Below are 24,630 nucleotides of genomic sequence, written 5' to 3'. Positions count from 1 at the left end.
AGTGACCTTAGGGATTCGGGTGCATAGTGGGATGGGTGGTTGTAGAACCAAGGCTCCTCGGGCACTCATTCCTCTTCACTGTTTAACCATATAATCCCTATCTACCAACCATGTGTCCAGCTTGTTACCTTGATGGACCAGGGCTCCGATTTTTTTTGCAGGTCTAGCTGCCAGCGCCTGCTGCATCTGTATGAGCCTGCAGGCGATTTCACTCCCTCTGTCCTTAAGATTGTTGGCTTAAGTCTGGGCAGCCTGGGGTGCCTCCTGCAGTGTGCAGTAGCACTGCCAGAGCTCCTCTAACTCCCTGTCCTTCTAGATACATAAATGCTGGATCTGATTAGTAATCCCAACCTGGCATCTCAGGAGGGACACAAGCAGCTAAAAGGCACCCCTTTGGCTTTGGGGAACCCTATCTCCTTAAAGAGAAAGACCACATGATTCCCCAGTTTCTCACCATGTGGATCCAACTACTCAGTCCAGTCCTGGTTTACTGTGGTCTGCCAGCGTGCTGGCCAACCGCTCAGATCCCTCCCTCTTGTCTATCCACCCAAGAATTCTATCCTTGGTCCCTGGCTTTTTTGTCCCTGCTCCAAAACATTTCTCAACACCTGTGTCCAGCCAAGACCCCTGGGTCCCTGCTTGTAGCCCCATTTGTTGTGAGTGAGGAAATAGGTTTGGTAGGTCTCAAAGGCAAGGACCCTGGACACACACTTTTGATGGGGAAGGATATTATTTACAGAAGGCAAGTGTGAGAAATGGTAATGGATCTCTCTCTCTCACAAAACAGTATCAAACTTTTACTTATTACTATTAACTTAACTTGCTTCTAATTTTAAGCACATGTGTATGTAATGTGTGTGTGTAAGTTCAGAAAAGTTCTTTGATTCACAGTCCAATCTCACTTCTCACTCCTCTAAGTTGACTGGTATCAGGCAGTTCTTGTACTGTGCACAGAATTTAACATTTATGTATCTTTACCACGCTTTGGTTACTGCTTAGGAAGGTTCTTGTTGGTTTTCAGAGAGATTTGTTGCTTGTTGGGCACACACAACTGATTCCTCCCGATCAGCCATTTCAGTGTCTTGCTGAAGAAAATTGCCCCATCAGGTTTTCCAGATGATAATCTCTTTCTTTCAGGTCACCACAGAGTTCCTTTTCTGTTTCCCTTATTTCAAGTGAAACATTATAGAGCCAGCCATCTCCTCTTGTATGTACGACAAGGGCTTTGACCAAGCTGAACTAAGAACTTACAACCATTTTCAAAATGGGATTTTCCACAAGCTTGCCAGCTGCTGGTGGTGAACTGTAGAACTGAATTCTCTCTGAGAAAACCACATGACTCTCTTAGATCAGCAAACTGCACTCAGACAAATTGTAGCACCGGACCCAATCTTCTGAGTGCATTCATCTGTTGCTTTCCAAAACAATAATCCATTACTCCACATCATGTCCAATTAACATCTACTTGTGAAGTCTCTATGGGCATTCTTCACAGGTTTTGCAAAGGCACTCAGAGCCTGGACTGTCTGGCTTAAGCCAATCTCTGACATTTTAAATGAGATCTGTGTTGTGAAGTGTTTGTGTTTGCTTGTGACCTACTCTTAAAAAAAAATCACAATTTATCTCCCCAAAACATACACATATATATATATATATATATATATAATGTATGTATTATACATAATATAAAATATAATCTGTCACAGTCCATAAAATGATCAAGGAAAAAAATCACTACAATGCCCACCACCCCTTGACTCAGTGCAGGCATGGCTCTATGCTACAAGAACACTAATTGGGGGTGTGCCACCTGATGATTTGGGGTTAGATTGTGAATCCCTTCTCTCTCCGAAGAAGTTTTTTAAAAAAAAGGGAAAAGTTGTTGAAGATATAATAAACATCAAAGAAAGACAAAACAGCTGTAACTTCACAAGAAATAGAACAAAAAAAAGATAAAGAAGAGAGGCCTACCTTGAAGAAGGATCGCTCATGTGTAGAGCACAAAAAGAAACTGAGGCAATTTTTAAAAAAGCCCAAGAGGCCTCCATTGATCAGGATGAAGACCAAGAAGAACAGGAATTACATTTAGGATAAGGAGCTTTGGCTAAAAAGATTTTTAAAAATTCAGGAGACATGTATTTACATCTGAAATGAAGAAATACATGGAAATTTTTTCTGCAATCTGATGCGATTAACAGTAGAAGTTCAAAAGTAATGAGAATATAGTTGAAAATAAGAATTTTACCAAGAAGGTGGATAAAAAATTTGAAGTTATGGAAGAAAAAAATTAAAGGAAATGAATTTGAAATTGAAATTCAAAGTGTTAAAGAACAAATTAAAAAATTGAAGCTGAAATAAAAATTTGTAAATGGCAAAGACTATATAGCTATAATACAACAAGGGACAGTATAGTAATTCAAAAGAGTTAGTTTGGAGTGAAGGACTAACTTCTACAGAATGATGAGTGCTGATGTGGTTTTGACCGCAACTCTTTTCGATCAGGGTTTTAAGGCGTATTATTAATAATGTACACCTTTTGGGGGGGGATGCTCTATCTTTTTTTCTCAATACACCTAAATATATCAAAAACATTAAGAAATATAATATTAGTGTTTTAAAAATGTTAGCGATGGGAGTGGAAAAATGGATGGTGAGTAGATTTAGTAAAGTAATCCAATGGCTGGAAAATTGAATTTTATTGGAATTAATATTAACAGGATACAGTACCAAATTAAGCAGAAAAAAATATTAGTATATATGAAAAATGCAAAAATAGATATTGCCTTTTTACAAGAAACACATATGACAGAAAAAGAATGTGGAAAATTAAAAAGAGATTGGGTAGGAACTGTAATAGCACCTTCATTTAATTCAAAAGCTAGAGGTACAGCAATATTGATAAATAAAAATTTACCAGTGCAAATATTAGACATGATAGTAGATGTAGCAAGAACATATGTTATGGTAAATTGTCAGATTTATATAGAACAATAGACCTTAATGAATGATTATGCACCTAATGTAGATTATGGATTTTTATGTAATTATCAAATGCTAAGAGAAAAATCATATTAGGGGGAAATTTTAATTTTACTTTAGACCCTAAATTAGATAGATCAGGAGATAAAATGATGAAAAATAAAGTAGCTAAAATAGCAATAGATTTAATGAAAGACATGGGATTAGTGGATATATGGATAGATTGGAATGAAATTTTTTCGTTTAAAGCACTTAATGCATTTGGGATTCCAAATACTTTTGTAAATTGGAAAAAAGCATTGTAAGATCAGCCAAAAGCAAAAATGGTTACGAATAGACAAATATTAAAATTTTTTTTTTTTAGAAAGGTCCTCTAGACAAAGTTGTCCATTGTCACTTTTTTTATTTGCAGAAATAATTAGAAGTGACAAAGAAATTAAGGGATTTGAGATAGGTAATAAGAACAAAAAATTAGTTTGTTTGCGGATGATGTTATAGAAATATCGTTGAATGTGAGATTAATAGAATATGGATTAGTATCGGGTTATAAAGGTAATGTTGATAAAAGTGAGATATGCCTATGATTGATATGGATTATACACAATGTAAGAGATTGACAAAATTTAAGTGGCAAAATGAAGCAATTAAATATTTAGGAATAAAAATTGATAGAAATATAAATAATTTATTTAAGTTAAATTATTCACCACCATGAAAAAAGATAGAAGATCTGAGAAGATGGAAAGATTTATCAATAACGTTAATAGGACGGGTGAATTGTATGAAGATGAATATTTTTCCAAGAATACAATATTTATTTTAATCATTACCCATTCATGTACAAGAATTTTTTTTTGGAGTTTGAATAAAACTATATGAGAATTTATTTGGAAGGGTAAAATGTCAAGAATTGGTCTTCAAAAATTAACATGGAAATTTGGTCAGGAAGGCCTAAGCTTACCGATTTTTAAAAATTATAAAGTAGTTCAATTCAGATTTTTGTCCTCCTGTTATCAAGTGGGTGAGAAAACAACTTGGTTTCAGATTAAAATGAATAAAATTGGAAAAAATATCCAAAACAAATTTTGTATAAATGGAATAGTGAATTGTTTAAAGGAAAAAGAAAGTACCAATTTTAAAACATATACAGGTACACAATCCTTTATTTGAAACCCTTGGGAGACAGTGAGTTCGGAATTTTGGATTTTTCCGGATTTCAGAACAAAAGCCAGCTGCCGCAGATTTAAGCCCACCCGAATTGTGCTGCCGCATCCACCCACTTCCAGTCGCACTGGTGTCTCTCTCTCCCTCACCCACCCAAGTCGAGCTGCCGTCTCTCCACCCCCTGCGCAACCTCGTCGCGCTCCTCTCCCTCTCTCCGCTGTACCAGCCCCAGGAAAAAAAATGCCGGGTTTGGATCTTTCCAGATTTTAGATGTCCGGATAAAGGATTGTGTACCTGTATTGAAAATATGGAATGGGATTCATATGGAGAGAGGGATTAAAAATTATCAATTACCTAAAATGTTGTTAAAACAAAATCAACTTATTCATTTCACTTTGAACAATTCTTTATTTGATAATTTGTATAGTAAATTTATACAGAGGATAAAAGATTGTTTTTTTGGGATTTTTTACAAGAACTTTTGAGCAATTAAAAGAAATATGATATACAAAATAATACAATTTTTGCATATTGCCTGTACCAATTAAAATCATTATTTAAAAAAGAAATTAGGAACAGATTTGAAACTTCCAGAACAAAGTAAATTCAAAGGTATAATAACAGATACATGTATGGTTAAGAAATTTATTACTAGTATGTATATAAAATTACAAGAAAATAAAAAGAAAAAAGATTTATATAAATCAAAATTATGATGGGAGAAAGATTGAAATATACAAATTCAACAAGAAATATTGTCAAAATTGTGTCAGGAGTTTTACAAATACAGTTAATGCTAGTTATCAAATGGTTCAGTATAATTTTCTTCATCAATTATATTATGCTCCACATAAATTAATGGACTTGATTCTAATGATCAGAATAAGGGTTTTCGATGTAACAAGGAAATAGAGACTTTTAAAAATATTTGATATGATCCTGTGAGAAAATGAAATGATTTTGGAATGATTTGAGTATATTGTTTGGACAAATTATGATGATAAAGATACAAAAAGATCCAAGAATATTTCCACTTGGAAATATAGATGAAAAAGATACAAAACTAAAACTGGATAAATATCAGGAAAAGTTTTTAAATATAGCAGTAGCAACTGCAAAGAAATGTATAACGGTAACATGGAAAACTGAGTGTGGTACAATTAGACATTTGGCATATTGAAATGCAAAATTGTATACCTTTAGAAAAAATTACATATAGTTTAAGGAATTGAATTGAAAACTTTTATATTTTATGAATAAAATTCCATCCACTTCTTCCACCTTACCTGCCCCTCTCAATTAGAAATGATAAAAAAGTCAATAAATATTTATGTTAATAATATATATGTAGAAGGAGGGGTTCTTTCTTCTTTTTCTTCCTTTCCTTTTTTCTTTTGGGGGAGGGGGGGTTGGGGGAAAAATTGTATCATTTTGTATGACATAACTACTGTATTATTGAATTTATATTTTGTATTGATGCAAATGATAAATAAAATTTTCAAAAAAAAAGACACTAATTAAATGCTTCCAACCCTTTTTAACAGTACACGTCTTACAGTTTCTCCAGCACCCTTCCATATTTCTAGGCCTGGAGTGAAGCAGGGTGGTCCCAAACTGGCAAAGAGGGAGAACCCTTTATAGTGCTGGAGGGTCCAGCCCAGGTCATTAGCAGGAACCAATGGCTCACTGCCTGGAGGGTTAATCCAATTACAATAGCCAATGGCCCAAGGGCAAGTTCAGGTGGACTGGAAAGTCCAGGCTAGGTAATTTACATGGAAAGGTGTGCAGTAATGGGTGGAGCGGAACCAAAGCTTGATTGCCAGCTGGTGTGTCCTCTGACGAGGTAGGGGGCAGTGCTGTTGCGTGACAGCCCAATTCCACATCTCTGATCACTAGTTAAACTGAATTTAAAATGCATTTGGCTGTATATTTTGCTGAACTCTGCATTTGGGCATGTTGAAGAAAATGCTCATCACTAATTCTCATCTTTTGAAAGGCAGCAGTCTTTCTATGTAGCAGCTACAGGACCTTTGCATTGCCAGTTCTGTTCAATGGGACTTTGCAGTCTGCAGTCTGCTGGATTTACCTCTGTTCTAGCTGGGAAATTAGTTAATGAACGTGCACCAGGCTGATTGGTAAAAATGCAGCAGCTCCTTGATTTGTTTGTTGGGTGAACCACAAGTCAATATTTTTGCTCTGTTAATTGGGTGTGTGTGCGTGTCCACTCAACTTGAAGTTTTGGAACCTCTCAAATGCTTGAAGTCTTTTGAGCTTCATAGTCATATAGCACCTGATGAGTTGGAAATGGGGTGGGCTGGCAATAAAAACACAACAGGCTTTGTAGCCACGTTGAGGAAGGGCACAGACCCAAAACATTGGATATATATCTTTACTTGTGTGACCTGCTGAGTTCCTGCAGCATTTGTGTTTTTACTACAATTACAGTGTCTACAGGCTTTCATATTTCACACCGTAGATATCTGGCACACACTGGTAGTGGAAGATGTACCCCAATTTACTTTCTGTTAGACTGATCCATTATGCTAACCATTTTCATTACCTATAACTAATTTTGTTCAACATTAGTATAAACAAAACTGATAAAACCCGATTTGACACAAATACTGCTCTGCATAGCAAACCTTCCCAGTCATTCAATGACATGACTAAAGTGTAAATGTGAAGCTGAATGTTTCAAATGTTCGATTATAATTCTAATAGTTTTTTTTTGTTCCCTTAAAAAAAAACTTGTGTGGGAAACAAATTTATTTTTAATCACAGTATTAGAAATATTCTGAAATGTTTCCAGTAATGATTGTGAGAAATAATTTTTTCATTTTCAGTTACCAGTCTTGTTTCCTTTTGTTTTTCATCAGGCATTATCCTATTGGTTTACTTTTTGATCTGCATGCATCGAACACTGCACTGCCATGGAACATTATAGTTCACTTTAAGGTAATTACATTTTTGACTAATATTATTTTAAAACCCTGCAGAACTGCAAGCAGTTGCTTCCAGTTTTTCTAAGGTTGTACTTACTGATTTATTTTTTCATCTTTAAATCATATTTAAAATCTATTTGAGTAATTGCAACATCTAAATTAGGTGGGTACCAACTGGTTATGACAAGTTTTTGTATCTTATACTTGTGTTGGCCCCACTTGGTTCAAATCTTAACGCTTTGATTGTCCTAAAGCACAACTGCATCAAATCAAGGACGTGGAAGACCAAACGTTTCACATCTGAAAATGCCATTTCATGTGTGACCATTGAATAAATTTTGTCATCATAACTCTGCCACCTGCACCTTGGTTTGCACCATCACTCAAGAGCAGACTGATCTATATTGACTCCCCCTCCCCTCTCCAAATGTTCATGTAGCCGGCTAACACCTTTCTAGTTGAAGAATAGTTTTTAAATCGATCTGTTAACCATCAAAAATTTACGTACTTGAATTGGAACGTAAAGTGGTTCTTCTGTCTGGCTAAATGCTCTCCGAATTTGTTCATCTTAAGTGTAGATGGAAAAAAACTAAATGTTAATATTAAGCATTCTAAAATTATAATATATGACTTGCTGTCATTCGTAATGCCTTTTCAACCCCTCTGCCATTATCCCTAAAATAATTTATTAATTGAAGGGATTTGGAAATTGATGAATGCTGATATTCATCGTTCATCTCTAAATTCTCTTGAGCAGTGGACGCAGTTGAGAATCAGCCACAGTAGTTGGTGTGAGTCATGTATAGGTCGAACTGGGTCAAGATAACATTGGTAAATGGGGTGGGTTTTTATGATGATCTGGTCAAGATCAACTTTAATTTTTCTTTCAAATGTGTTTCTTGTAAAAAGGCCTATCTTCATTGTGCCTCCTGTCCCATTTGGAAGAAGCAGTATGTCTTTTCAATTGTAATTGAAATCAAAGGAACGCAATTTGGAGAGAAGTCAACCAAGAGTTCTTTCAGAATAATTGAAGGGTGTAATTTCTATATCTACATTACATTTTAGATGCATGTGAATTATACCTCCATCGTTATTTATTTTTCTTCTATTATTTCCTTTTTATATTACTACACAGATAGATTTTTGTTTAATTGTCATGTCAAAATCATAAGGTTACACTAAAGGTGAGAATATGTTCATCCATTTATATATCTCTAATTTGTATGTATTCCTGCAGTAAAGCATGACAACTTAATTGCTTCATAACTGTTATGAACAATGTAATTTAACTTATGACAACTTGAAATTGACCTTTAGTGCCAAGTATTTGAAAATATCAATTCTATGCAAACCCTTCCTAGGCTTCATAATCTTCCACTGTACATTTTTCCACCAGAGCATTTCTGAATATTATGTGCTTCTCTGATGGTTGCTTTGTTCATGCTTTCCTGCATACAATTCATCCATTTTGTCTCAATTTTGTTGTATTAGGATTTTACCATCTGGTCATATATTCAAGGTTCATAGAATTATAGAAATCTGTTGCACATGAAGGAAGACATTCAGTCATTGAATGTCATTGTTGGCTAAAAGTGGGCATGAGGTTAATCCTGCTTTCTAGCGCTTGGTCTATGTTCTTGGAGATTTTGTGAATCCAGATATTTTATGAATTGTAATGAAAGACCTGCCTTGACCACCTTTCCAGTGAGCATGGTCTTAAAGTATGGCGCAGCATTCCTCCAGGACTTTGTACCTTGTCTCTGAACTGAAACATGTCCTTCCCATTTGCCTGATTTATGCCCCATAATTTTGTATAAATTTCCTTTCTGATTTGTTTTTCAAACTTTCTCTGGTACTTCTCCCCAGCTTTTTCTGTCATATGGACAATTGCATTGGTGCAACTTGCTGTTCCCCTATGAATCTTAATTTTATTATCTTTGCTGGTATCTACCATCCCACACTTCTCTCCCTTTCTGGAACTCATTCCATCCACTGATATTGACTATAAACCCACTGAACCATAGCTACCTAGACTATTCCTATCTTGTAAAGATACCAGTTTCTCTCTCTCTGCTGCATCTTCTCTCATACCGAGGCTTTTCATTCCAGGACATCTGAAATATCCTTTTTTCAGCAAATGTGACTGCTCTTCTTTTACAGTGGTTGACAGAGTCCCTTCTTCCACTTCCTCAATTTCTCAGATGTGCTTTCACTCCACTTCCCTCCAGACAGAACAGAAATAGTTCTGATACAATACAATGAACATTCTGGAGAAGGTCAGCAAGTTGCCTTTGATTTCCTATGGATGCTGCATAACCCAGAAATAATTCCCCGTCCTTGACTTTCATCCTACTAGCCTCCACATTCGACAAGTTTTCTTTGTCATTTCCATCAACTAGCTATCTCCACCTTCACCCTCCCCTTTACAAAACTTTTGTCTTTATCTGCCTGCTTTCATCTATCACCCACCTACATCTGTCTCACAACTCCACATTCCTCATCTGTCCATGAATCACCCATTGGCCCTGTTTCAGCTCTCCACCCCCCAGCCTATATTGGCTATTTTCCCTCTGTTCTGTCCTGATGCAGAGTATCAGCCTGAAACATTGGCAATTCTGTTCACCCCAGAGATGCTGTTCCTCTAGCAGATTGTTTGTTGTTTCTTTCGGCTGAAAGGAAAACCACCCTAACCAAGTCAGGCTCTCTTCATGATGGAAACTTTCCAGTCTGAGCAACATCCTTGTCAATCTCTCAAGGTACCTTGTCCCTTCTGTAGTAGTGGAGAGTAGACAAATGGCAGATAAGTTCAAGAAAGCAAATTCATAGAATCATGAAATGCTCAGGCCTTGACAATTGAAGTGCTTATCAAGATGGAGGTGATCCTTACATTACACCCTTTCAAGGAACAGAAATTTGCTGATTCAAATTTTTGAGTAATGATTTGTAAATTTGGTATAAGAATAAAATTTTCCTCTTACAGAATTTGTGTGGAGAAAACAAAATTGACACAATTTATTTTGCTTTTGACTGGTGTTTTTGCCCCATGAGCAGATGACATGGCTTCGCTCGATGGAAAATGACTATGATTGGTTTTCTACAAACCACATTCTAAGCGCTCTAGATGAAGAGGTTTGTTCTCTGATTCCCCTAAAACTTCCTTTTCCTCTTTTATGGATTCGGATTCTGTTGTATACCCCATCAATGCTTTTTATAATTTTGTATAGCTCAATCAGGTCTATCCTCAAGTCTTGTAGCTTTATTTTACTTCAAACCCAGCCTTTCCAGTCGAAACTTGTAACTGAAACACTTTATACAAGGTTTCACCCTGGTGAAGCTTTACTGCACACTCTACAGTGCAGTCATAGCTTTGCTGTATTGTGGCAACTAATGTTGCACATAGTACACCAGCTGTGGCCTACCCAATGTTTTATAAAGGTATAACATAACCTCTGTGGTCTTCTTTAGTGTGCCCTGGATCATGAAGTCAATTAACCAGTATTCCTTCTAAACCACATTATTAACCTCAGCTGCCAATAAAGTTCACCAAGGTATCATTTATTCCTCAGTAACAAAAGGTTTTCATTGTTCATTTTGTATGTCCTAGCCTTATTTGTATGTCCCAAAATGCCTCAGTGAATACTAATTGAGACTAAATCTCATTTGTTCTGACCAACTTTACCATTATTGTCCCATGGTTGATAACGAGGGTTGTCTTTGACATCTGAGAGCTTGCTATCATACCCCTTATTCTAATCCAGATCATTTATGTGTATAACAAACAATAAGGGTCCAAGCATTGATTGTTGTAATGCACTACCAATCATGGCCTTTCAATCACAGAAGCAACCCTCTGATTCTTATTACTAAGTCAATTCTATATTTGATTTACCATTTTTTCCCTGGTTCTAACTTTTTAAGCCATTCTCCTCTTTAGAACCCTGTCAAAGGCCTTGCTGAAATCTGTGTAGCTTTCCTCAATAAACTTTAATGCTAAATTAAAAGTTAATGAAACATTCATTAGAATTAATCAGACAGGATCACCTATTGACAAAACCAAGCTAACTGTCTTTGATTCCTAAATGTATACCAAAGCTTTTGCTTGGAATTTTTTTCCAATCAATTCCTCAGCACTAATGTTGGACTTGTAGACCTATAATTACCCAATTTATCTGTCAGGTCATCTGTGGGTAATGAAGATTTAAACATTTCTGACAGCTTCAGCAACTTTTTCTGTTTACCATATTCCTAAAACTGCCTTTAAATCTGCAAAGAATTGGAATGTGCTAACTTATTCAGCATTCCCGTCTCAGAAATCCCCAACCTTCATTGAAACAGATGTGAAGCATTTATTTTAGACCTTGTATCCGTCGTCTGGTTCTACACACATGATTTCCCTAATGAGCCCCAATCTGCCTGATTACTATTTTGCCATGAATGTAGTTACCACGTATGTTGGGTTTTTTCCATTTTGTCTGCCTGTGATATTTTGTGCCCCCCCTTTGACAAAATATGTTAAGATACTTCCCCATACAGTTTATATACCTGGTGTATGCTTCTTCTTTATCCATCCCTTAACAGCCGGTTCCTTGGATTGGTTCTCCTTGCCTTGTATCCTTATAGAAACCCACTTACTTTGAGCTACTTTTGAATTATTCCCCACTTATTGAAAGTGGATTTGCTTACAAGTTGCTGCTCCTAGTCTATCTTTTCAGGCCCTGTGTTATGACAGAAAAATTGATCTTCCTTCCAATTTACTACCTTAATTTCTAGTCCTATGTTGACTGTAACTATAATGAATTAAAAGTTATGGTCACTATCTCCAAAATGCTCTTCCACTGACAATTTAGTTACATTCCTTAATATCAGATCCAATTCTTCCCTTTGGCATTTTAGACTGGGGCGATTTTGATGTACTTCGGCAGAAAGAGCAAAGAAGAGGCAAAATAGTCATGGTTGTTCAATAACAGAGAACATGGTGCATAAACCTTTGAACATGGAAAGACAAGTTGAAAAGTTTTACTTTTGGAAAAGATTGAGGGATTGATGAGATTTTATTTTTAAAAAAAAGGATGAAAATAGTACAAAAGTATTGAAGATGGAAAGTTGTGTTGAATCCTTGCAATAACGAGTTCGGGCACCAGAGGAGAATTCTGCCCAATTCTCGTCAGCATATTTTAGGAAGGATATGAATGTCCAAAAGAGGCACAGAAAAAAACCTTAGAGATATTTCCAGGGATGAGGGATTTTGGCTATGAACTTAGATGGAGAAGCTAGGGTCATTTCCCTTGGTGAAACTTTTGGAGATTCTGTTATTTACTGATTTAATAATGTTGAAGATGGTAGTGTGGGAAGCCATTTGTATAGGGTGCATTTTGAAGAAGAATGGGTGAATACAGTCATTTAGTGCCTAAAAGAGTGTTCTTGAACCAATCTTACTGGGCAAAATGAATTATTCCTTTTAAGAAGGAAAGGTATATCAGAAATCTAATTGTGATGGGAAGATTTTGAAGAAAATAGCCATGTTGACAGAGGCAGCACACTACATTTCATGTATTTCATTTAGAAGATGCTATAGTATGTGAACCTTTTCAAGAGTGCCTTTCTGTTTAATGAGATCATGAGATAATTTGATTGTTATGTCATCTGCATTCTTGGCCACTTGTGATAATCTTTTTAGTCTCTTATCAAAAGTCTCTTTCCCGTAGATTAAAATTGTTCAGAGACTGCTTTCAGTGCCCAATAAGGGCATGACCCTCTGATGGAGGGAAGGGGTAGAGGAGGTGGAAGATATTTTGCCTTTTTAAATGAGTGATCCCTTATTCTTCAACAGTGACATCTAATCCGAGAGAAGAAATGTCCTCTCAGCATCTATCTTGTTAATGTCTCAATCTCGTATGTTTCAATTAAATTACCTCTCGATTTTCTAAACTCCCAACAGGTGCAAGCCTGGCTTGTTGAATCTTTTCTCATCAAACAAAATGTTTTTTTAACATGCATATACTAAATTTTTCCTGGGTTGTATCTAACACAATTACATGCTTCCTTAAATAAGGAGTGTATGCAGTGTTTCCAGTGTGGTCTTATCTATGACTATATAACAGAAACATAGCCTTCCTATCTTTTTGTATTCCATTTCTCTAGCAATAAAGGATAATGTGGTTCGCTTTATGAAATATTTGCTGTACATGCATGCTGGTCTTTTGAAAATCATGCCCTATGAAACCTTCACAATTTAGTGCATTATTTTGGACATGAAAATGAAACTTTGAATATGTGATACTTATCTTTCGTCTTTATGTTGCAAATTCATTAGTAATATCAGAACAATATTATGAAAATTGCTCAATCTACATGCAGGCATTGGGCAACCTGCAAGGACATATTATTGGCAAAGATGGACTACTGTTTTATTTGGTCCCAGAGGTAAAATCTTACTTGCAAGTTGGAAAGTTGTAAGTCAAAATCTCATTTAAAAACTGAATAGGTAACTTAGACGGAGTCTCATATTCTCATTGAGAAGGAGTTGCATGATCTATGGTATATAATATTCAGATGACATCAGATGGACCCATCTCATCTCAAGAGGATGAATGATATTTTGTGGGGGAAAACAACAGCGACTAGGATTGCGGGTGGCTGGAGAAGCTAGGGAAACGAAGCTGTAATTACCCACTATATGAAATCGTGGATTTCCTCCACAATCTCCATCAGTGCCGGAGCACAATAGGACTATGTTCTTAGCCCCCTACTGTAATCACTTTATACCTACGACTGTGTAGTTCAGTATGGCAGTAACACCATCTACAAATTTGCTGACAATACCACAGTAATAGGTTGTATAAAGGATGAGGAGAGAAGCCTTCAGGATGGAGATTGAAAATCTGGCTGGCACACCAACAACAACCTTGCACTCAATGTCACCAAAACTAAGGAGCTGATTATTGACTTCAGAAAAGGAAAGCCAGAGGTATAAAAACCAGTGATCATTGGGTGATCAGAGGTAGAAAGGGTGAGTAATTTAGGCTCTTGGGAGTCACTATCTTGGAGGATCTTTCCTGGACCCAGCACACCAATGGCATTGTGAAGAAAGCACATCAGAGCCTCTACTTCTTCAGGAGTTTGCGGAGCTTTGGTATGACACCAGAAACCCTGGCAAATTTCTACAGGGGTATGGTGGAAAGTGTGTTGACTGGCTGCACCACGGTCTGGTGTGGGAACACCAATATCCTGGAGCATAAAGCCCTCGAAAAGCTAGTCGACACAGCTCAGGGCATCACACGTAAAACCCTCCCCACTATTGAGTTCATCTACAGGGAACGCTGTTGTCGGAGGGCAGCAGCAATCATCAGACCCACACCACCCTGTTCCTGCTGCTGCCATCAGGAAAGAGGTTTAGCTGACACAAGACCAGGTTCAAGAACAGGCTACCTCTCTACCATCAGACACCTCGATGATACACTCGGTCAGAAACTCATTTAAGGACACTTGCTTGTTGATTTTCTTTTGTTCTCTCTGTGTTGCTCAGTAAGTTTCTTCACATTCATTTCAGTTTACAGTTCTTTTATGTGTATACATGTTTACGCTGTGTACAGTTTATTTTTTGCACTACTAATTAGTGGCAATTCTGCTGTGCCCATAAGAAAAAAAAAATCTCAGGGTTGTAGGTGATGTCATGTGTGTACCCTGACAATAAATCTGAATCTGTTTTCCTTGGTGTTCAGCCAATTTTTATCCAAATCCAATAACACCAAGAATATAGTCAATGTGGTAATCTGATTATTATTTCATTGTTTGTGGGATCTTGCTTTGTGGGGCAGCATCAGTTTTTAACTTTATGAAAACTACCATGATAACTATATTTCCGTTGTACTTCAGTTGTGAAGTGAGCATTCTGGGAATTGGAAAGGTGTAGTGGCTATACTCAGCGTGGCAATGCGAACTGCCACCGTCAGTGCAGTGCTGGTATGCTAGTGGTACTGAGTGCTGAAGGACGGCACGTTGATCAGCTGGGTCCCCTGCTGAAAGGCATGGGACGTTAACGAGTCTCACTTTAAACCTGTTGGTCTCGTGGACCAGCAGCTGTCCCTTAACAAGGTCCCACCTTGTCCCGTGGAGCCCGGGACAGGCAGGGAATAAAAGCCACTTGTAAAACTTCAATAAAACTTCAACTCTTGAGTTGACACCTCTGGCATGTGTTTGTATTTCTTTAGTAACTCTACTATAGTAGCTGCTACAATTGGTGACCCCAACTGCAAGATTCAACTGAAACTTGAATCTCCAGTCATAATGGACGCAGCTACAGCAGCAGCGGCAGCTGCTGCCATGGGGGCAGTTAACACAGTTGGACTTCATTTGCCTCCTTTCTGGACATATCAACCTCAGGTTTGGCTTATTCAGGCTGAAACCCAGTTTCATCTTCGGGGCATAATGGCAGAGGACACAACGTTCTGGCATGTCGTAGTGCATTGGACGCTGCTACTACATCTTGGAGTGAGCGAATTTATTGCCAATCCTCCAGCGGAGAACCACTACACCAGGTTCCGCCAGTTTCTTCTGGATACATTGGAATTGACAAGGCACGAGTGCGGCATGAGGCTTTTGAACATGGAAGGCCTGGGTGACTGGAATCCATCAGACCTAATGAATGAGATGCTGGCATTGGCGGATGGTTATTCTCATTGCCTGCTTTTTGAAACCTTATTCCTATCAAAGCTGCCAGCTCGCGTCGCAATACCCATTGCTAACATGGATTTCTGCTGTCCCCATGACATAGCAAGGGAGGCTGACGGGCTCTGTCGTACTCCTACACAAGAGTCTGCTCAAATACAGCCTGTTTTGGCAGCTTATACATCTCCCACATCCTACGAGCCTCCTGTATCTGCAGTTCAATCAAAGAAGGAGGATCGAGCTGGCGTACGTTTTTACCATCGCCATTGGGGGAAAAATGCCCATAAATGCATCCAGCCATGTACCTATTACAGGAAGGTCGACATTTCACTGCATTTACAAACCATAAACCTCTCATTTTTGCCTTTAGCAAAATGACAGATCTATGGTCGGCAAGACAGCAACACCATTTGTCCTACATTTCAGAATTCACAACAGACATGCGTCACATTTCAGGAAAAGGCAATCTAGTCGCGGATATGATGTCTAGACCAAGTGTGTACCATATTCAAGACAGAATCAACTTTGCTGAACTGGCTGCGGGGCAGGCCAAGGATCCTGATATGCAGGCATTCAGTACAGCCATTACTGGACTGGACATTCAGCAGGTGGCACTGCAGCATGGTGGACCAGAACTCCTTTGTGACGTATCATTAGGCTATCCTAGACCATTGGTCCCATTGTCATAGAGGCTATGTCTTTTTGACGACATTCACAGTTTGTCACATTCATCCATCAGGACATCAGTCAAGATCATGTCAAATAAGTACACATGGCGTGGACTGAAGAAAGACATCGCTCAATGGGCATGAATGTGCATCTCCTTCCAGTCTGCAAAGATTCAGCGCCACACCAAGGCACTCCTTCAGCCTTTCCTGACAGTAAGCAGGAGGTTTGAGCACGTACAAGTGGTCCTGGTCGGACCATTACCAGTGTCACAGGGCATGAAGTATATTCTAACAGTGGTAGACCACTTCACGCGCTGGCCAGAAGCCATCCCATTACCAGTCAGTGATACTGAAACATGCGCTAGAGCGTTCATCCTGAATTGGATCGCTAGATTCTGTGTGCCTACGCACATAACTTCAGACCGCAGGCCATAGTTCACTTTGGCATTATGGTGTACCCTTGCACATTTTTGTGGTGCACAGCTATACCACACCATGGCAGTCTACCGACAGCTTAAATCTGCGCTTAAGGCCCAACGCACCGGCCCCAACTGGGTCGATGAGCTACCATGGGTTCTGCTGGGGGTATGCACGGCTCCAAAAGAAGACCTGTCTGCATCATCTGCAGAGTTGGTGTATGGTGCGGTCCTTAGGGTTCTGGGAGATGTTCATTTTGCAGCCAACTCTGACCTGGATGTCCTTCAACAACTCCGCAGTGGTATTGCTAACAGGAAGCCGACTTCTACCATCTGGCATAATGGCATAATGGCTACCCTAGACAACAAGTGCCCCCATCCCTCCTGAATGCTGACTTCATATTCGTTCGTAGACCGATCCCAGGGGCACCGTTACAAAAGCCATACGAAGGACCATTCCGCATCATTGAGAGACGGAGTCATGTATACCTTGGACATTGGGGTCATTCACAACAATTCAGCATAGACAGACTTAAGCCTGCCCATACGGACCCTACTACACCCATTCATTGCCCTCAGCCCAGACGATGTGGGCATCCACCTAAGACGTGCGTTTCTGGCATTTTAATTTACGGTGATGATTCAGGGGGTGATGTAGCGGCTGTATAGCGGGCCAAGTGGACGCTCAATGCGGTAATGTGAACCGTCAGTGCAGTGTACGAACTTACCTAAGGCTGGCGTGCTAACGGTACTGAGTGCCGAGGTAAGGCACGTTGATCAGCTGGGTCCCCTGCTGAAAGGCACGGGATGTTAACGAGTCTCACTTTAAACCTGCTGGTTCCGTGGACCAGCAGCTGTCCCTTAACAAGGTCCCACCTTGTCCCGTGGAGCCCGGGGCAGGCAGGGAATAAAAGCCGCTTGTTAAGCTTCAATAAACCAGTCTTGAGTTGACATTTCTGGCGTGTGTTTGTATTTCTTTTAATAGCTCTACTGTAGTAGCCGCTACAAAGGCATTGTATAAATGAAACTCCTCTGTACATGTTATAGGGAAGGTGTTGATTAATTTTCAAAGCTGAGAGGTATGTTATGTCAGTTATTTGAGGTTTAATAAAGGAATTTAACAGGTTAGTTTTTTTGACACAGTTGTATCTGTTAATGTTAAAAAAAATTCTAGGGAAAACAAGGTGTTTTGTGTGTGTATAAATAAAAAAATACAGGGCTTCCATCTTGAATTTAACAGGCAATATTTGATGGCAAAGTCCAAACCTTGTTCAACTGCCCCAGTTTGCTGAAAACTAACTGATTCAAACAATCACTTTGGTTTCTTTTCAGCTGCTTAATGTTTTTGTATTGAAACTTCCCAAAGAAAGAGAATCTGAGAATATGGTATTTTATGTTTTTTTAATAAAATGTAATGATTCAGTAAATTGCAGGTACTGTATTTGATTCAGATGTGATAATGGAATTCACTATCATTAAGGAATGGCATGCAATTTAACAAATATTGTACCTACTTCACAAATGAAGCTATGAAAAGTTGGTGGATATTTGGTTTTTCCCCACAAAGTCTGCATTGTGATGAGCTATTACTGGAATATTATTAAGGGTGCAAGTTCAGCAAAAGGGGAGGATTTGGCAAAGGAATGTGTAGAGGGCTGTTGCAAAGAGCCAACCTCCTTTTTGTCTCCCATTCAAATAAGATAGCTGAATATGTCTTCCTTAACTGTACCATGGAACTCAGTTTGATACACTGCTCTCTGGAGATTGTGGGTGAGCATTAGGTTTGTGTCAATTCCAGTGGAACTACTTTCTGTGCCTGTTATAACTGGAATAGAGAATGAGAATGGTCTGGATTACTCTGAAGAATTGGCATGTATTTACTGATGGGTAGAAACCTAAGCAAAACACAATGAGCAGATGGAGCTGGGGATGATGGAGACTGACACTCTACCAGTCTATCTCAGTGTTCTCTCTCTTTGCTCACATTTCCCATCTTTATCTGCCCATCAGCTATATACTGATCTACCTGGGTTTCTTCTCCATGACCTACCCTGCCCATCCCCTTCCTCATCTGGTTCTTTCTGCTTATAATTCATCTTTAATCCAGTTCAATGTTTCTTTCCAATGTCTCTCTTTATCTTTCCCTTCCCTCCTCTTATCTGGCTCCATCTGCCCATTTATTTTGCCTATCACCACCAGCTCTGACTCCAAGGTCCCTACTCCCCAGCTGGCTCCATCACCCCCAAACTCCTCTGGTTCTGCCTATCACCTACACCAGCCCATTACATCAGTCCCTCTCACTTCTTTCCACCCTTTGCACTTTCAGTCCTCGTGCAGCATCACGACCTGTAATGTCAGCCAGCCTTTTGCCTCCACAGATGCTGTTTATGACCTCCTTAATTTTGCTTGATTTTCCAAGATCTGCAGTCTCTTTTTCCTCCATCAATATCTGAGGGTTTGAGGACTGGTACAAGCAACTTTTTTGAGGGATTTGAATTGTACGAGAATTTTAAGTTACACTACTAGATCATGAAGGAATTGAAGGCAAAACATTTTTTCTTAAAATATTGATGTCATTAATGTTTAACGCTGCAATTGAAACCAAGGCGTATTGGTGGTTTCTTTTTTAAACCTCTCGACACCTTTAATGTGGAAAAAAAAACAACTTAATTTGTTTCTATATAACTTTGAACCTTGAAATATTCTAAATTACAAATTATCATATTGGAAAAATGTATAATCAATGTAACAAACTTTTCAAATTTTATATTTTAATTTGTTTAATGAGATGTTCATTTGTGTACTGAGCATGAACAGATTAGGTTAGTCCGTCTTCACTATGCACCAACTTAATCTCATTCATTTCCAGCAAGAGTTGCTGAAGATTAATCAACAATTATCCCTTTGCCAGGATTCCACCCTAAATTTCAACCTTACCTAGAATCCAGCTGTATGTGAGTGTTGAATTTGGTAATTGTGAGCACCAAATCACTGAGCCATTTGAAAAAGTACAGTTATGAAGTGTAAAATCTCTTAATGGTAACTCGTACTCTATGTCGTCAGTTGTTTCTGAGCAGCAACATGATGATACTTTTTGAATAGCCAACAATTTAAATGTTAAATTTAGACATACAGCACGGTAGCAGGTGCCGTATTGAGAAAAGATGTGCTGGCTTTGGAGAGGGTTCAGAGTACACTAACTGGAATGAAAGGGTTAATATGGAGAACAGTGATTGGCTCTTGGACTCTTCTTGTTGGAGGACAGAAGGGACCACATAGAAGCAATTCAAATGCTGTAAGATTTGGACAGTGGTAAGGATGTTTCCCATGGTTGAGGATTCTAGGACAAGAGGGCCTAATTTCAGGATAAAAGGAGATCAATTTAAAACAGATGCAGAACTTGTTACACAGGTGGCTGTGGATACAAGGTTGTTGAGTGTATTTAAGGCAAAGATTGACAGGTATTTGATTAGTCAGTGGATCAAGGGTTACAGGTAGAAAGCTGGGGAGTGGGGCTGAATTGGTGGGTGGATGAATCAGCTCATGATTAGAATGGTGGAACAGACTCGATGGGCCTTGTGATCTTTCGCCCCACGAGCTCATGCTGCCCAATTACACCCAATTGACCTACAACCCCCAGTACATATTAAATGGTGGGAGGAAACTGGAGCCCCTGGAGGAAACCCATGCAGACACTGTGGGAATGTACAAACTCCTTATAAACAGCGCAGGATTCGTGTCTCAGTTGCTGGCACTGTAACCACTACGCTAACAGATTCAATCACAGTCATGTGTCGCTTAATGTCCATGTCGTGTTCTGTGAAATAGGACATTATGCGAAGAAAGCTCGGTGCCTGCCGCATTGACCACCACCAGTGGGGTGATATCGCCTCCAACCGTGCATCTTGGCGCCTCACAGTGCGGCGGGCAGCAACCTCCTTTGAAGAAGACTGCAGAGCCCAGCTCACTGACAAAAGACAATGGAGGAAAAACCCAACACCCAACCCCAACCAACCAATTTTCCCTTGCAACCGCTGCAACCGTGTCTGCCTGTCCCGCATCGGACTTGTCAGACACCAACGTGGACATTACCCCTCCATAAATCTTCATCCGCGAAGCCAAGCCAAAGAAAGAACACCTTATATGTACTGAGCAAAGCTATATGGGATACTGTGGTGTACCTGTATTGACCTGTAATATTTTTGAAAGAAAATTAAACAGAGATAACGTTACAACACTCAAGAGATGCATGATACACGAGTTTGGATACTGCCACCTATGAGCTGAAGCATATGGTAAACTTTTTATTTCTAAGTAGGGAAAATTTACATTAAAATAATGATAAAGTGCAGTACATAAGCATAGGTGTTTATTATCACTATCGCCGTGTATTGTAGGGTCTATATGTACTGTATCATTAAAAAATATTTAGTTGCCAGTCCTGTCCCTCCTGTAACCAGGTCTCACTAATTGCCACCACATCATGTTCCAAGTGCCAATCCATGCTCTAAGCTCATCTACCTTGTTCACTATGCTTCTTGCATTAAAGTACATGCATTTCAGAGAATTCTGTGTTTGATGACTCATTTAAGGATGAGAAGCTTCCTTCATCTTAATGAGGATAGTATATGTTTTATTTTGAAAAAAAGGAAAGGGCCAAGAAGAATGTGCATCTTCTAGTCCAATTTCATTGAAGATAAAGGTTGCATTATTCTTTTCAATCTTTTTATTAAACATTCTAATCAGGATCTGAACTACAGGTAAGATGTACGGAAGGTGTATGGAACCTTGGTTTTCAAGAGATATCTGGTTAAGAAGAAGAAGAACGGGACCATTAGAGGGTGCACAAAATCAGTGAACCGGTGCGGACTCGAAAGGCCAACATGGCCTGTTTCCGCTCCGTAAATGGTTATATGGTTAAAAGCCTGGCAGCGTAATCGCTTGGTAACCTTGGACGTCTATGCAGTCAGACATTGTCCGAAGGGACGTTATTTGGCACGTGACTGTGCTCTATGTCCTCGAGCGCCTCTGTGATCCAGCAGCCTGAATTTTGAAATGCATTTCTATTTTATTTTTGCTGATCCAAGAGTGTCTGGTGATTTTATTTTTTTCCCACCCCGCTAGAATTTTCCTGAAACAGAACTACTTCATTGCCTCACAAAAGACGCTGTGGAAGCTCATTTTATGTCCTGCATTAAAGAAGCTGATGCCTTAAAGCACAAAGGTCAAGTAATCAATGAGATGCAGAAAAAGGATCATAAGCACCTTTGGATGGGCTTGCAGAACGGTAATGTTGCTTCTTTGTAACCTCTAGATATTTGTTTTGCTGATTCTGTTGCAGATGTCCCTGTGTTGGGACTATTCACTGCAAAATTGTGCCAGAATTACATTTCCCCCTTCCAAATTCGTTGTTTTCCTGAACAATTGTTTACTATTTTTAAACCAAGGACTCTGAACAATAGTGTAAAGTTTCTATATAATAGGTGGGAAAAGTTTCCTCCAGGATATTAAGGACAAATACTACCATTCAGATTCACTTCCTATATCTTTAATCAGGCTTTTCTTTTGTTAAATGGCCAGTTTCAAAATACATTTAAGGGGTTAATTCATGTTACCTAGAATAAAACACTGAACTGCACTTCACGTCCAATTACTCAAGTCAAATAATAAAATATTTAAGGGTTTCAAACACTTTCAAGTGCAATATTAAACAATTAAAATCTCACTAGTTTAGAGGTAAAGATAACTTTCCCAAGAATTGAGGGAACAAGGGAGTTGAAAGCTTTGTAACAAAATGCACTTGTATCAGAATAGAATTCATATTCTATTCACTTCATTATTCACTGTAGATTTTCTTATTTTTAAATAATTTTGTGTATCAGGTTAAAATTACTTTGAAAACATGTTTAGCTGACAGATTCAGCATTAGAAAATGCGTAAATTATTCCACATTATGTGCTGACCATTATGTCCTGATCGAAGAAAATGCACGTCTACCCGTGGGGATCTGTGATTGTAACAATACTCAAAATACTCCATCCAGCTTCTTACTGATAATAAAAAGTAGTATTAGAGTTAGCATGGTGTTTTACTTGCAACTACTTTGAAAGCAAATATTATGCTACCTGGTCCTCCGCACTTGTTTTTTGTGTCATCGCATTTTGCAAAATAATCTGCATTTTTTTTGGAGGGTTCTATGCATCTGTTTGTTGGACATCAGTGAGTATTTGCCAGTGTGATATTGATATCTTTCAGTAGTAAAAGAAAATAAATTAAGTACATAATTTTTGCCAAGTTTTTGTTTGCCTTGTATAAATTTTGAGCAACATGTAACATAAAATGTTGAATCTATTATTGTTTACATCATGCAAGATGGTATGAAAGAAAAAGGCAAAATAATCGTGGGCAATAACAAGTCAAATCTTGTCCTGGTTAGAAATATGTCATCTAAAGTTGATATGCAAATTTTAAAGCAAAACAAGAGAGCCACAACTTTTTGCCAGTAAGAATGTTACTTTGTTTTTAAGAAAAATCAGTCACTGAAAAAAAGAAATAAAAGCTGCTTCTGAAACTGATAAAACTCTTTTAGAATATGTAGCATTTTTCATTGCTTTTTATAGGGTTTTTGCATAGGTTTTTGAAGATCTCTTACTTATGAAACAGTACATACAACCACAAAAGAAAAGAAAGTACCATTTGGGTCCATGGAATCTCAGAACATGATACATCTGCAAGTATCTTCTGGTGTTTAAACAAGAAGCAAAACCGATTCTGACAGTTGGTGAAAAAAAAACTTGTAAAATGAAGAGCATGGACAGGAATTAACAATTTTTCGTTTTTAACGCCTCTGATTTGTATTTTGATAAACTAACTGACATTATGCTTTGTAATGATCATTTCAAAGCATTTGACATTTGCACTTCAGTTACCAAACCTCCTGATGCAAGGATGTGTTTGATGTAAAAGTTCCCAAAAATGGTTGAAATGAATGAAGATGATAAAGGAGTGTTTGCTTTTTGGTCAGTGAAATGTACATCAGAGCTGCAGTAATAACTGGCCATAACTCTCAACATTGGCTACACTGTTTCTTTTGCCTTTAGCTCTTCAACCAAAGGTTATTGAGACTTAATAAAGTAATTAACTTTTTACACTAAAAACCTACATTATTGCCATATCCACAACCTGTCTGGAAGCTGGCTTGCTTGTTCACACAGAGCAGAAGAAATGTTGGGTCAGTGAGTCCTTTTACACAGCAAATCAGCCTCTTGGAGCAAAAGAAGTGGGATGATTGCACAACAGCCATTTGGACCTGGCAACATGGCTTGCCCTTTTACACTTGCCCTGCTTGGCAGATAAAAGATGGGTCTGAAATTACCCCAATCCGCCATCATCACATTTACACAGGTAGGCGAGGCGTATTAAGGGTGGATTATACCTGGCTTGAAGAATCAGTGTAAAAAGGGTAATTTTGTTACTCCTGGTCTATAGCATCACTGCTATCTATCATTGGGGGCTGGTGGCAGGCTGTCAGAGGACTCACCCAGTGGCCTGCTGTTGGTCCCTGCACTGGTCATTGTTGTGTTGAGAAAGTGTTAGGTTCCAGTGAGATGAGTCTGGACACAAGGATTTATTAACACTCAACAATTAATAGAAGAGCGTGGGAAAATCATAACGGGAATAAAACACTTGCACACAATTTATAAAAGATCGTGTGAAAATACGTTCACAATGTAATAAAACATGCGCACACTATTAATAAAAAATCGTGTGAAAATACATCCACAATTTATAAAA

General features: G+C 38.5%; 1 protein-coding gene across 4 annotated transcripts in view; it reads left to right on the top strand.

Annotated features, from left to right (window-relative positions):
- atg5 (ATG5 autophagy related 5 homolog (S. cerevisiae)) overlaps positions 1–24,630 on the top strand; it is a 236,908-nt gene that overhangs the window by 48,190 nt on the left and 164,088 nt on the right. For all 4 annotated transcript variants that reach the window (XM_069887482.1, XM_069887481.1, XM_069887483.1 and 1 more), the window contains exons 4-5: positions 7,020–7,098; positions 21,961–22,123. In XM_069887482.1, the coding sequence (XP_069743583.1) occupies positions 7,020–7,098; positions 21,961–22,123 (242 nt within the window). The remainder of the gene's footprint in view (positions 1–7,019; positions 7,099–21,960; positions 22,124–24,630) is intronic.

Source organism: Narcine bancroftii, chromosome 6 (genome assembly GCF_036971445.1).
Source record: "Narcine bancroftii isolate sNarBan1 chromosome 6, sNarBan1.hap1, whole genome shotgun sequence".
Lineage (NCBI taxonomy): Eukaryota > Metazoa > Chordata > Chondrichthyes > Torpediniformes > Narcinidae > Narcine > Narcine bancroftii.
The sequence above is the reverse complement of the archived record's forward strand: the minus strand, read 5'-3'. Positions and strand labels throughout refer to the sequence as shown.